This window comes from Sciurus carolinensis, unplaced genomic scaffold, assembly GCF_902686445.1.
Source record: "Sciurus carolinensis unplaced genomic scaffold, mSciCar1.2, whole genome shotgun sequence".
NCBI lineage: Eukaryota > Metazoa > Chordata > Mammalia > Rodentia > Sciuridae > Sciurus > Sciurus carolinensis.
Window position 1 is genome coordinate 209,437 of NW_025920212.1, and position 14,797 is coordinate 224,233.

The 14,797-nt window shown below is 60.1% G+C and overlaps 1 protein-coding gene across 1 annotated transcript in view; it reads left to right on the forward strand.

Moving 5' to 3' along the window:
- The window catches only part of LOC124975112 (probable RNA-binding protein 19), a 28,169-nt gene extending 24,269 nt beyond the window's left edge, over positions 1–3,900 (forward strand). Inside the window, exons 6-7 of the mRNA XM_047538000.1 lie at positions 2,788–2,908; positions 3,740–3,900. Coding sequence (XP_047393956.1) covers positions 2,788–2,908; positions 3,740–3,900 — 282 coding nt within the window. The remainder of the gene's footprint in view (positions 1–2,787; positions 2,909–3,739) is intronic.
- The last annotated feature ends 10,897 nt before the right edge of the window (positions 3,901–14,797 follow it).

Below are 14,797 nucleotides of genomic sequence, written 5' to 3' on the forward strand. Positions count from 1 at the left end.
TAAGTCTGGCCAAGGTCGTGCAATGGGCTTTGTTTGCTGGGAGAAGGAGGTTTGTCTCCAGGGAGGCTGTGGAAAGGTCAGGCCCACCGTGGTGCTGGCTGCTTTCTGGGGCCTTCTGTTCCTCAAGATGGCCGCCAGGCCTGGCCAGTCTAACTGCACTGTCATTCCCACGCCAAATGAGCAGAGCTCCTGGGAATTTGGACAAGGTGGCAGTGAGACCCTGGCTCCCCAGACCTGTGGTCTGTAGCTGCATCAGAGGAGAGTGAAAGCCAGGATTCCTGGGCAGCTGCCAGTAACCTGGGCAGTGGGGAGCCCCTGGGGCCAGGTGGGAGCTGCTCAGTGCCCCCGGGGGCCATGCGGCTTCTGAGCAGAGCTCAGACTCGAGGCACACTGCCTGAAAGGAGCTCAGGTGCCCTGGAGTTGGGGTCCCAGGGTCAAGGTCAGAACACACCTGCACATCAGAGATGTGTGCAGGACTAAGCAGGGCTCAGGGACTCACCAGGGACCAGCAACAGTGGGGACCTGTCACATTGCTTAGGTTAAAGGGACACTTGGAGGAAAAGGCAAGGGCCAGAGCTCTTGTCCTACAGGTGGAGCAGGGAAGGAGTGGCCACCTCCACCACTGGGCCTCCCATCCACTTGGCCTCTGTGGAAACCAGAGTGCAAGGGAGCCCTGGCCACAGGCCCAGGAGTCACCTTGTACATGGGCCTGGCCAGGAATGACCAGCATCGGCCATCAGAAAACAGCAGGAAGTGGCTCCCAGGGGCAGGGTGGCTCCTCTGTGGCCTCTTCTTCACCTATGACTGCACCCTCAGCCTTCCACTCTGGACCTTAGTCTTCCCCAGTGAGCCAGCTGGGGTTTTGACCTCTGGGTCCTGGCAGCATGGGTCACTGTCCCCACCCTGTGACGTCCCAGAGTCCTGCACATTGGGCACAGTGCCAGACCAAGACTGCATGTGTCCAGTTGGGGTCCAGGGGTTCGCTCTCCAGTCCAGACCTGCTCCCGCCTGCCCTTGCCGTCTCCATGGTCTGAGGGGCAGGGCTGGAAGGGACCCTCAGGACACTCAGCCAGGTCACCCCCTCCAGCCAGGGCCACCCTCACCGCCCACCCATGCTGGAGACGCTCAGTGAAGGAGACACCATGGTCTGCTCTGGGTGTGGACTGAGCACAGTGCCTTCCCTGCAGGGATTGATTGAGGTCAGGCCGGGGAGACTGGCAGGTGCTGCTGGGCAGGGACAGCTGCAGGGAGGGAGCACAGGTGTGCTGGGCTCTGGGAGAGCGCCTGGCCACGGCCTGTGTGAGAAGAGCAAGCCTCCTGGCCGCCAGCAAGTGTGTGCACAAGGCTGGCATCAAGGGCCTGTGTTGGGGAGGCAGCATGGAGCCTCCAAAAAAAAAAAAAGTGGGAAGCTGGCCTGCCGCAGGCCTCGCCCACTCAGCTTCCTTCATAGAGAGGGGAGTAGGCAGTTCCTCCTCTGAGTGGGTCCAGGTCCCTGCAGTCCCTGGCTGCCAGGAGATCCGGGGTCCTCAGCATGAAGGGCTCCCACCCAGGGAGGGGAGGCAGCAGCAGTGTTTGGAGAGGCCTGAAGTCCAGGGACACAGCTCTCCAGAGACGCCCAAGGCTGTTGGGCAGAAGTTCCGGCCACTCTCAATCTGGTCTAGGAAAGCAGGGAGGTGGCGGTGATCTCAGTGGGGTCAGTGTGGGAGGAAGCAGCTGGCAGACCTCAGCCCACGGGAGCAGAGGGCCTCCACTTCCCTGCCTGGAGGCCCAGGCCCAGGCCATCATCGTCATCGTCGTCTCCTCTTCCTCTTCCTCCTCTTCCTCTTCTCCTTCTCCTCCTCTTCCTCCTTCTTCTTCTTCCTCTTCTTCCTCTTCCTCATCTTCTTCTTCCTCCTCTTCTTCTTCCTCTTCCTCTTCCTTCTTCCTCTTCTTCCTCTTCCTCTTCTTTCTCTTCCTCTTCCTCTTCTTCCTCTTCTTCTTCTTCTCCTTCTTCTCCTTCTTCCTCTTCTTCTTTCTCTTCCTCTTCTCCTTCTTCTTCTATTTCTTCCTCTTCTTCTTGCTCTTCTTCTTGCTCTTCTTGCTCTTCTTCTTCCTCTTCCTCTTCCTCTTCTTCCTCTTCTTCCTTCTTCTTCTTCCTCCTCCTCCTTCTTCTTCCTCCTCCTCCTCCTCCTCCTCCAGTGTTTCTTACCTGGGCTGACTTCTCTGCAGCTGCCTCTTCCTAGATGGTCCCCTGAGCACTGGGGTGGCCCCAGGGTTTCTCCTTTGGGAACCACAGTTCAGTCATGTGGACCTGTTTTAGGTGCGAGCTGCAGAGCCAGGGAGGGACATGGCAGCGGAAGGGAGGGGACCCACAGTAGTCAGAAGAAACCAAAGGGGATAAATTCAAGACCAGTGTGAGGGACAGAGCCACCAGGGCCAGCGAAGGAGACTGGCACCAAGTGACATGGGCTGCACAATGTCACACAGTGGCCAGAAGGAGCTGGGCTTCCTCAGGAGCTGTTGATGCTGACAGGCGGTGGCGGGGAGCCTGCTAATGAGGTCGCCCTGCACAGAGAGGATGGAACGTGGGAATGGAGCCAGACCAGGTGCCAGGCACAGCCCCAGCTGTGCCTGTGCCTTTGTTGACTGCAGGGCACGCGCAGCCTCTGTGGAAACGGAACCACTCATAGCAGGCGGCCTGCAACCCCAGCCCTACTGGAGCCCAGCGCCCAGTGCCGCAGGCAGGGAGGACGGCAGGTGCCAGGGTGCCTTCAGCTTATGCGCAGCTCTGTCTCTCATCCTGTGCAGAGACCCTTCAACACCCTGTGCCACAGCACCCACTTGTACAGCCAAAGGCTGGTCCTGGAGTGGGCGAACTCCAAGGTGACTCTGCAGGTCCTGCAGCGGAAGATGGCTGAGCAATTCCATGGTAGGTGAGGCCTGGGGGCTGGGCCTCTGGGTTCCAGGGCTTCTTGGGAAGCAGGAGGGGCTGGGTCCCCAGGAGCGTTGGCCTGAGCTGGGCAGCCGCCCTAGTGTCCCTGTGTGGGCCTCCCTACCATCACAGGTGCCTGTGCTCCTGTGCCAGGTGACAAAAGGAAGGTGCCAACCCCTTTCCCACTCTGTCTGCTGGCTTAGTGATGGGTCATCTGGCCAAGGAACACATCCCTTCCTGCCTGTCTGGGAGAGCAGGCTCCAGTGCGGGGCCAGGACAGTCCCTCCTGTGGCCAACCGTGATGCCAAGGTCTCTGCATAGTCCTCCCACCTTGTCCTGGGGTCCAAGGCTCTCAGCCCTCCTGTGTGGGCTCCAGGTGCCATTGCCCCATCGTCCAGGCCCCTCCTGGGGGGCAGCCGAGGGCCCAGGGTTGCCCAGGGGTGTTTGCTGCAAGGCCCTCCCTGTTCCTCTGCAGAAAGAACCTGGAGCCGGGGTGGGTTTCCTCACCTGGCCAGGGAAGCCAGGCCTCCGGCCAGGCAGCAGCCTAGGACCTCCTGAGTGTGTGGCTTCTAGGCGTCGCATGCCTGGAGCCTGAAAAGCAGGGCCTCCGAGCAGCAGTGGAGCAACTGCACCCGAGTGCCCTCAGAACCCAGAGGCAGCCCAGGGCCTCCAGGCATGGCCATCTGCCAGGCCTGCAGGACTCAGAACCCTGTCGCCCCACTGGCTGCCACCTGGTCTCCATTTTGCTTCCCCGACTCCAGGCGGGGCCCTGTGGCTTGGCCCACTCTGTTCCCTCTGATGTAGTGCCTTGCCCCCTTCCACCTCCAGGAAGCCTGCTACCCCCTCCATCTGTGCTCTTCCTCGCCTGTCGCAGTGGCTTTCTTGGTTCATCATCCTCGTGGCACCCATTTTTGAGCAAGGTTGTGCTCTTGTTTGTCAGCGTTGGGTTCATCTCTAGGTCCCTGGCATCTGCCAGGCGGTCACCTTAGGGTGGAACATCTGAGCCAGGGCGAATGTGAAGCCAGAGAAGCAGAGGCTGGAACGAGTCTCAAGCTCATGGCTCAATAAGTCCCCAAATCCTGATGTGCAGAAAGCGCGCACACCTGTCGACAGGGCTTAACAGGCCCAAACACATAATCCACAGCCATTTGCGTAGGAACTCCCCGAGCAGAGGAGGGTGCCCACTCCCCTGCACCCACCCAGCCGAGGAGGCCAAGGCAGGCATCTCAGCACTTCTGCCCGGGGTTGCAGAGAAGCCCTTTGTGCTGAGCTGCACAGCATGTTCCCTTCTCCCAGAAGCACTCCTGTGCGATGAGCCCACCTGACCACTTGGCTACAGCGGGTGGGTGGGCACTGCCTCATGAACATGCCATGTTTGCACACCCTCCATGTCCCTCCAGGAGCCTATGAGGTGGGTGGCACCAGCCCATTCTGCAGATGGGAAAACTCAAGCCCTGGGCATCAAGGTGACAGTCGACAGGCAGCATGTGTGCCTGTTTCCCTCCGCGACCTCAGCCCTGGATCCCAGTGCAGGCCATCAGGCAGGGAGGGATGTCAGCCTGGAGACGGCCCTGCCCTGGAAGCTCCCTCCTGTCCTGCTCTCCTCCTCCCAGAGGCCCCTGCAGCAGCGGCAGGGCCTGTCAGGTGGGGCTGCGGGCCTCTGCCCTCCAGCAGGTCTCATTCCCTCTGTGCCCTTCCCTGCAGTGAGAATTACCCAGCTCCTTTGCATTGAGGTCACATTGTCCAGCGCTCATAGGAGCTGGCAGGCCCGAGGGCACCAGGATCCATGCCCAGTTCCCTCCCCAGCCCTGGCCTCATCCCTGAACTCTGACAGGAAGGTACTCGGATCTCAGGTGGAGGCCGCAGCTCTGCCCCACCGCATCCCTGCAGGTGGGCAGGGGTACTCGGCTCCCCTTGCATGGGACATTGACACGCCTGCAAAATGGAACCACCAGGGCAGGTCTCCAAAGACATTTTGAAAGTTGCCCTGCATTGGCCAAGACCTTGATGGGACAGAGGAGCTGAGGGAAGTGACAGCCAGGCAGACGTCCCCCCCACACCTCCTCCCCTCCTGGTCCCTCATCAAATTCGTCATCTGCAGTGCCAGCGCCGCTGGATCAGGTGCTGTTATCAGGTGTGGCATGTGGGAGTGTGAGCAGAGCGGAGGAAGAAAGGTAAGTCTCCACCACTGTGTCCTTTTCTTCCCAAGTGTGTCACAAGCCAGCGGGTCGCAGCATTGGGAGACTTTCAGGGCCTCAGACCCTGATACCTGCCAGGGACACGATGGTGGGGAGGAAATCCACCCTCTGTGCTGCATCTACAGCCAGCCACGAGGTACAGGGGCCGTTTTTGGCAGGAGCGAGGCTCTGCTTCCTGCGTTGCCATTTTCCAGCTGGGGACCAGCGGGCTGTGGTTAGCCTCTGTACCTGTCACCTCCAGAGTTCGGGCGCAGACAGGACCCACATGGCAAGCATCTGGCAGCACCTCCCCCACCTGTGCAGGCTGGGCCAGCAAGGCCACAAAAGCTAGAGCTTCCCCATGGACACGGCCACATCCTGTCTGGTCACCAGCCTCTAGCACGGAGCCGAGGCATTGCCAGCCTGGCTGCTGGAGCCCTGTGCATCACCCACACCACTTGGCTACAGGTCTGCTCAGAGGTGGGACCTCCCACACCCCTTTCTCTTGATTCCCTCATCACACCCATGCCTTCTCTCTCGAATGTCCCAGTCTGCCCTCCAGGGACAAGGTCCTGGCTCTGCCCTGTGGACCCTGCAAGTGGTGCAGCTCCTGTCCTTGTGTGGGAGGGACAGGCAAGCACTGAGCCAGCACGGGGCCATAGAGGCCAGCACCTGTGTGTGCCCCCTTGTGCCAGAGGCGCTCAGCCTGGGCCCCCTTATCTGTGCAGCTGGCACTGAAGTCGTTTGGTCTGTAGCCAGATGTTCCCTCCTTGTGCCTTGAAGCACCACTGATCTCAAAAGAGAAGGCCATGTGACTATTTGCTTGTTTGTTTTTGTACTGGAGTTTGGACCCAGGGGTGCTCCGTCTACCACTCAGCTGCATCCCCAGCCCTTTTATCTTGAGATGGAGTCTCACTAGTTGCCCGGGCTGGCCTCAAACTTGCAGCCCTGCCTCGGCAACGCCCTGGGGTCACAGGTGTGTGCATGTGACTTAGTGAAGTCCCAGCCAGGAAAACAGTAAGGAAAAGGGGAGAGCCTGTGTCAGGGACTTCCTGCATGCAGAGGGACACATAGCAGTCTTATGTTCTCCTTCTCAAGTGTAGACATTCAATTTCATTTTAGACCCCAATTCCCTAGAGAGGAGCTATTCCCGATTTACAGAGGTCCAAATTGAGGCCCAGAGAGTTCTTCTGACTTGCTGAGGGCACACGGCTCTGGACCCAGTGGAACAGATGAGGCTGTTTCCTCATTCCCTAAATCCCAAATGGCCTGCTCTGTCAAATCTGGGCTCCCGGCCAGCAGGGAAGCCACTGCAGAGCATGGCCCCCAGTCTGGTGTTCTAAATAAAGTTTTATTGGAATGTAGCCCTACCCATAGGTCTGCATCTCATGCTGCAGGGGCAGCCAAGCGGTTGTGGCAGAGCCCATGTGGCCCATGAAGCCTGAAGTCCTCACTGCCTGGCCCTCATTGGAAATTGGCAGCACCTCAGCCTTATGGGCTGACTGGGCTTGTGTACCCAAAAACTCCAGATAACTGATTCCCCCCAGATGACCGGCCTCTTCTGCATGCAATTCCAGCCTCCCAACTGCAGCTCCCCTCCCCTGCCCAGCTCCGGGCACTGCTTCATGTGCCCTGGAGAAGGACCCTTGCTTTACTTCTGACTCACGCACTCAGCAGCTCTTGGCTGATCACCTGATGGTCCAGATACTGTCAGCTCTGGGCTGAAGAGAAGGTCCATCCCACACAGCTGACACTGGAGCAGGAAAGACAGATGATTACCATATTGACCAAGTCCTGTGCAGGAAGTGAGAAAGGATGACATCCTTGGCTCTTATTCCCCATGGTGCTTATGGAAGCTTCCCAGGGAGTCACCATTTCTCTGATTTGAAGGGACCAGGCAGCCAGAGGTAAGTATTCCAAGCAGAAGGAAGCTCAGGAGCAAAGGCCTTGAGACAATCAAGTTCAAAGCAGGCCATGGGAGCTAGGGAGCAGGTCTAGGGTAGGAAGGGGCCAGGAACACACTGCAGGGACCAGCAGGGGTTCACCATAGCTGTAGGCTCATCTGGCCTGGCAGGGAGCCTGGCTTTTATTCAAGATGCAGTGGGAAGCCCCCGGAAGGTTTAAGAAGGGGTGTGAGTCCCAGGACCAGATTTCCTCTTTCAGACCTTATCCTCCCTATCTGTCAGGGTGGCAGCATAGAGGAGAAGGAATGGGATAGGCGGTCCATGTCTTTCTCTAGTAAGTAAGGACAGTAACCATAACAGAGGCCAGGGCTTGAGAGAAGAGGTAGACTGCCCTTTTTTGGAAAAGGTAGTATCACCGGACTGGCTTCTGGAGGGCAAGAGATAAAGCAAGCCTGGTGCCCAGGTCTTTGCTCTGAGTCACCCATCACAGTGGGCCATGCAATGAGCCATCCAGGAGGCTGGGAAGAAAGGCATATGGGTGGGATTTCTGGGCCAGCTGGGCTCCAGACATCTAGCAGGACACCTGTGGTCTCAAGCAGATGGCTGAGTTGGGAGTTCACAGGTAAAGTCGGGACTGAGGGGTGCACTGGGAAGTCATCAGCATAGGGATGACACCCACAGCCTGTCCCAGCTCACACACCCTCTTCAAGAACTCTGTCTTCACAGGACAGCACATTCCAAAAGACCAGGGACCAAGAGCCTTCATCCTGGTGTCTGCCAGCCTTGCAGACAGGCCTGCTTGATGTGGACCACGGAAAGATGGTCATCAGGCTTTAAGACTCAGGAAACTTCCAGCAAGTACGTGAAGTCAGAATTTACTTCAGAGCCTCCCTCTCATGGTTTCTCTGCCACCTGGAGCTCCACACTTTCAGGACTAGACTTGGTGCCACGGCCCTTCTGAAGGTCCCCACAGGAGGAGGGCAAAGGGGACTGTTCCAGGCAACCATGCAGGATCCCGACAGCGAGGCATAGCAGAGGGCCTGCCCTGCTGGGGATGGGTCCCTTCTCCATGCCCTGGGGCTGCTGCAGCTGCTGGAGGCAGGATGAGTAAGGTCACAAGGGGTACTGTGTGGGTCAAGGCATGGGGGTCGGTGACTGGCCATGGGGACAGAAGGGGGCTTGGGGACTCGGGGTCCCTGAGGCCAGCTGGAGCAGGTGTTGCACAGCCTCCCACTCCTGCACCCTGAGTCTCACTGGGGACATTTTGGAAATATTTCTTGGCGCTTCTGCAGTATCCTGCACAGGCACCCCGTCCCCTGGGAGTGACTGTCCGTGCAGCAAGGTGCTTGCTCCCAATCCAGCTAAACTGTTATTGGCTCGTGTTCTCTGCGTTCTGCAAACACTTCACTCAACCATCACCAGCGAGGCCAGGAATCCCTGCTAGGGCTAACAGGGAAGCCAGCCTTGAGGGCGTCTCTCCTGCTCCTCCTCATGGATCACGGAATTAAACAGACAGGAGGGTTGCGGGGCCGTGCGTGGGGGCAGGGGCCCAGCAACAGTGGACAAGGGTTTGGGAGTCTGGGGACGGGAATGCTGGAAACCGGTGGAAGGAGGTTTGGCTGCTGGAGGGCAGGGGGGCAATTGTGTCTCTGAACCTCGGGCTGGCCAGGCCAGGAGGCACAAAGCCACAGAACAGAGGTTCTACGACTGGCATGACCTCGGGTAGTTAGCTGGACTTTGTGGAGGAGAGGAACAAGGACAGGTCAGAGGCTGGCAGCTGGTCCCTGCTGAGGGCACCCACAGATCTGTGTCTTGCCCACAAAATAGAAAATCAAAATGACTTTGAATTAATGATAAGTAATTTGTTATTGGAAATTTTGACCTGAAAATCAAGATTCTGACCTCTCTTGGGAAAGCGCATCTGGTCGCCCTGGTTCCGCTTTCCCACGGGGCACTTGGTCTGGGGACAGGCTACCCATTTATAGAAAGTATCAGCCTCCTGTTTGCCGCAGTCCTCAGTCCTCCCTATAGTTGCCCCTGGACTGTCTGACTCCATCGCCTCCCTACCTGGTCCCAGATGAGATAGTACCATCTCTTCCCCCTCAACTCTGCCTCCACCCAGGGCCCATGTCCAAAGGAAAGAGAGGCAGCTGACACTGACCCAAGCTGGCCGAGCCCTTGAGACCTGAAAGATCCTGAGGCCCAGAGCAGAGTGGTGGGTTCTTCCCCGGCTCTCCTGGTCACCTCCTTTCCCCTCTGCAGAGTCCCCTCCCCGGGAAGCTCCCCATCTCTCCAGCTGATTCAGATGCACATGAGACCGAGCCCAAAACCCCCAGGCTTAGCCTGCACCCCCAGGCCAAGCTCAGGATGCACTCTGGGTAATCCAGGCTGGAGAACCTGCACCCACCCTTTAGCATGGTCTCCCAGTGGCCAGACCAGTGTCCTAGACCCATGCTTCCCAGATATCCAGAGCAAGTTCACCAGGCCAGGCTGAACTCAGGGAGCCAGAGCCCCTCACTCCTGGGTCAGTTACAGCAGTGCCCATGGCCCTGGTGACCCCCATGGCCCACCCTTGGGAGCAGATGCGGGCAGCAATGGTGTCTGGCTCTGTCTACCCAGTGCAGGGTGCAGCCTGGAGACCTGGCCTGCACCTTTGCTGTGGAGTCCCTGCTTCCCGAGGGAGCCAGGTGTTGTCCCCTGCCACAGTGCGGGTGGCTGAGCATGGGCCTCGGCTTGGTGTACCTGGAGGAGGCCCAACGTGGAGCGCCAGCAGTCACGTGATGTACCCACAGCCTAGGTCGCAGCCTCCTTGTCTGAAAAGTGGAACACTGGTGTCACCAACTCAGGGATCTCTTCAAGAAAGTCCGCAACCTGCCACCCCAGAACCCACAGGTGCCCGAGTCCTAGCCCTGTTCTGCACCCTCAGGCTTAATTGGGGCAGCTGGATCCTTTGCTACACACTGAGTAGCTCCTGGATGTCCTCGAAGGTCACCTTGGTACTGCTTGGTTACATTTAGCATTTGCTCAGCCCCTCCTGGAGCTGCCCTGGCCTTGGGGCCTTCAGCCGGTGTTCCTGAGTCCTCTGTGGGGAGCACTGCTGCTGGTCCTGTCCACGTAGGAGCTGTCCAGGTAGGGCAGAGAAGAGGGAACCCTGGGGATGCAGAGCCCAGCTGCCCCTCAGCCTGGCTCCCAGGCCCCAGGCAGTGCTTCAGCTCCCAGCCCTGGCCCCAGCGTGAGCCTGGGACTTGGTGAGTGCTCAGTACTAAATACCTGCTGGGACCATCCAGAGCCCCGTGAGGCCAGCAGAGCAGGTGCTGTCCCCTTGAACAGATAAGCGCACTGTTCTGCCACAAGCAGCCCAGGGGAAGACGCAGGGAGGCAGCCGGGCTCCTGCCTGGGGACAACAGGGTGGAACCAGGGAGAAACAAGGCCGAGCATCACAATTGTGGGGGTCAGGCCAGCACAGGCACCTGGCCCCAGGCACCCACACCTGTGCGCCTGTGCCCGTTGACCCATGGTTGGCCCCCAAGGTCAAGGATGGCAGGCCACTGAGTCCTAGGCTGGAGCCTGGCCTTCCGTGCCCTGCCTCCCTCCATACCTCACCTCTGCCCACCTTGCCCTGTCCCCCTGGCCTGCTGCAGCCGAGCCAGCTCTGGGCCTGCAGCAGAGGACCCTACCAGCTGGTCGAGGCTGGCCTGCCCTTCTCAGGGTCTCCTGTCTCCGTTGCCTGGCCAGCGCCTGGCATGGAGGGGCAGGGGTGCAGCCGTGTGCAGCAGCGCCCTCTGGACCCCCAGTCACTTGTGTGGGTGCCCTTCCAGGGCCCACCTGAGTCTGGGCTTGTCTGTTTGGCCACATCCTGATGCTGGTGATAGCCAGAGAGGTGATTCCAGGAAAGCAGGAGGACGTGGGGCTGTGGCCAGCGTCACAGCTCCCCATCTGCCCACCTCACTGGTGGGGCTCTCCTGGGGCTCCCTCCCCCCCTCGAGGTGTCCTCAACCAAGGCCTCTGCATCTGTCTGGGGCCCCCAGGGGGAGAAGTGGCCTCCCCTCATGACTCCAGGAATGGCGGAGTGAGTGGCGCCATCCTGAGTGCCCACTGTGGGCTGGGCACCTCCCTCACACACAGCCACTCTGGCCTTTGAGATGGTCTCACCATCCTCCTGCTTCAGCCTCCCAAGCAGCCAGGCCTCTGGTGATCGCGCTGCACTGGCTCACATTCTCCAGCACTCCAGGTGGAGGGGTGGGCACTGTACATTTCATTGTCCTTGATAACTGCAGAAACTGAGACCAGAGAGGTGAAGCATCTTGCCCAAGGTCACCCAGCCAGGCTTAGGTGCTGGCCCTAGACTGGTGGCATGCTGCATCTCCTCTACCATGGGCCTCCCTCTGACCCTGCAACCACACCCCCCATGCCACTGCCCAGTGTCAGGAGCAGAGCAGGGGACTGAATGGGCAGGCGAAGTGGATGAATGACGAAGCCCAAAAGTGGAACAGGCCAACCGAGTGCTGTGGGGAGGGACAGGAAGAGACCAGAAGTGGGGGACATGGGGAGAAGTGGACTTTAGGTAGGGAGGTAGGGGAGCCTCACCCCATGGCCCCTGGGTGGCTCTCCAGATGGAGGGAACAGCTAGGCAGGGCCTGAGTGGAGTGGCAGGTGGCCCAGGAGCTGAGGCAGTGTTGACAGGGTGACAGGCCTGCTCCAGGCCCTGGTGACCAACCAGCAGATTTGACTTCCCAGGGGAGGTGACACCCACAGAGGTTTGGAGAAGGAAGTGGTGGCCAGAGTCCACAGTGCCTGTACCAGTCCTGCAGGGAAAGGGAGCAGTGCTCAGGTCCGACCTGTTGGGAAGCTCCAGTCAGCGACCCAAAGGGAGGCTTATCCCCTGCCAGGCTCAGGCTGAGAGAATAAAAAGTTCTGTGGCGTTAAATGTGGTGACTGCGGCTGACCTGGGACCCCAGGCCAGTGGCCCAGGAGGACAGGCCCTGGGGACCCTCCACTCCTGTGGCCACAGGCATGGGTGGCAGACCCACAGGCCTGTGGCTGGCCTTCTGTTTACTGGTGCCTATTACCTACCCACAAATTCAATTTCCAGAGGCCATTGTGGACCTCACGAGCTGGCCATCACCAGGGGCTGCAATCTTGAGCCACACGGGGGGCAGGCTGGGGACAGTTGTGGGGTGACCCGCCAGCCCCGCACCCCAGCCCTCTGCTCCTGCCCTGTGGGCAACTCAGCCATGCCCTTGGACTAGGGGGGCCCACCTGCTCATCTCCTAGGGGTGTCAGGAGTCCCACTGCATGCCAGGCCGTGTGCTGAGGCTGGGGTCACACAGCTGCAGGGGACAAAGGGGGTCACATAGTGCTGGGTGGTAGTGCTGGGCTGGGAGCCAGCGGGGGGGTGGGGTGATCAGGAGCTGGGCCAGGCCTCCAGGTGTCCCCCTCCACAGCCTAGACCAGCTAAGTCGGTGCCCCAGGATGTGGGCTCTCTTCTTAGATGACAGGTGCCTGGGGTACATGTCCAGGGGCTCCCAGGAGGGTCGGGTTCCCAGAGAGAATGTGATGGGGCTCAGTCAGATCAATGCCGTGTCCATCAGTTGGGGGCAGTGAGTGGGGAGGTGGCTCAGGCAGGTCCCCCTGGGCCAAGCGCTGTGCTGTCACCCTGGGGGCCTAGCACCTGAAAGACTGGAGAGGAGGAGGAGCAGGAAGCTAGTGAGGCTCTTGAGACCTGCTCTGTGCAAATGAAACCTTAAATTGAGTGGACTGTCCACCAGTGAGTGGTTGGCCCAGCAGAAGGACTGACAGAGAGGCAGCCCACAGCTCGGCCATGCTGCCCTGTCTCCTGAACCCCTGCTCCCGCCACTGCAGGCAATAACATGGGTTTCAGCATGGTCTGAGGTTAAATCCACACTGCTCCCTTCTGGTTGACCTCAGACCCTGCCACCTGGCCCACCCTCACCTGCACAGGCAGTGACAGCTGCTGTGGGTGGAGAGGAGTCAGGCCGTGGTGCCAGGAGGGACTCGTGGGGGCCCAGGCTGCTGCCTCCATCCCTCCGGCCCTCTTCTCCCTCTCCTCACAGAGAACTCCTCTGCGCTCCTCAGAGCCCACCCCAGATGTCCCCTCCCACCAGCCACTCCCCATCGCCCCTCCACTCCTCCCCGGGGGCCTGCACTGAGCTGAGACTGGGTGCCCCACCACTCACTGTGCCATGGGAGTCTGGCCTCCAGTCCCAGGAATGGGTCCTGCTAGCCCCTCAGCCCTGGCTGACCTTGACCTGCAGGGAGGAGGAGGAGGCTCATGTAGGGGCCTCCTGTGTGGGAACAATGGGGAGGAGATGTGGAGGCAGGAGGGGCTCTGAGCGATTCCCTGCCCTCATGCCGCCCTCTCCTCTGCCCTACTCTCCTTCCCTCTCCCCTCCCTGGATGTCTTCGTCCTCCCGTCCTGCCTCCTGGTTATCTGCTTCTCCCCGTGCCCTCCCCTCATCCTCTCCCCTCTCCTCACCCCTCGTCATCCTCCTCTCTCGCCATCTGGGCTCCAGAGGCCCCGAAGAAGACGGGATCCTGGAGCAGCTGGAGGACAGTGACCCTGACAGAGAGGAGCAGACCCTTCAGCTGTGAGCTGGCACCAGAGGCACGTGGCTGGAGCCCTGGCTGGGGTGGGGCCACCAGAGGTCCAGGGTGGAGGGGACAGAGCCCTCTAGCCGTCTGCCCCATGAGGGCCCCACCGGCTGCTCTGCCCCGCCAGTCTGAGGCCACCCAGGGGCCCACCTGCTGAGAGGAGGGTCAGGGTTTCAGGGTGCAGAGGCTCGGGGACTTGCCCGGGGGGCACAGCCGCCTGAAGCCAGGACCCTAACCCTGCCAGGAGCAGGCAGTGCTGGGCGAGGCCTGTGCTCAGGAGCCAGGCTGTCCAGGCAGGACCCTGTCCACCAGCTCAAGCTGGGAGGTCCCGGCCCAGGTCACTGTCGTCCCTGAGGCTGTGCCACCTCACCTCCTGGCACCTGTGGCAGCCCATGAAAGGGACAGCCACGTGCCAAGCAGGTGGGAACCTCTGCCCTTGCCTCCCCCAGGGCTGCTGTGCAAGGATCCCACCTGCATCTGTTCAGGGGACTCTGTCCACCCGTTCTCCTCACATGGACCAGATACGGGTCTCTTCCAAGGACACCTCAGAGCAGCTACTGAAGCATCAGGCCTCTAGTCCAGCTGTCACCAGTGCCAGCCACACTCCACTCATAAACTGGGGGCATATGGACATGCCATGGACCTCGCTCCTGACCAGCAGCCTGAGGGCAGCCCCCTGGCAGGGCCATACCAGCACCAGCAGCGAGCGAGATGCTGCAGAGCCGAGAAGCCAGGCCTCGGCCTCGTCTGAGCCCCTTGACTGCAGACCTGGTGCTCCAAGTCACGGTTGTCCTTCTGTCAGTGGGTGCTGACCTTGCTGGCTTGGTCAGTGGGTCAGGGGAATAAACCTCAGGACACTTGCATGCTCTCTGCTTCTTATCTGGGACTGTGGAGGGAGCCTGGCTGGAGTCCAGGGACCTTTGGCGTTCTGTGTCAGTTGTATCACACATTTGTGGGGACGAGGTTCCAGTCCTTGTCCAGTGTCCAGGAGCTTGGGTCCCGAGCAGGGCTCCCCAATGTCCAGCACTTGGCTGGCTTCCTGTGGGGCAGGCTCTGCTCGCTGCCAGCTCAGCCCTGGGCATGGCGGAGACAGACCCAGGAGGTTAGCTGCCCAGTTCTGTCGCCTCCTCTCTGTGGATGTTGTGGGGTGGGCAGCAATGCCATTGTGGAGGGTGAGGCCAGACAACTCCAGG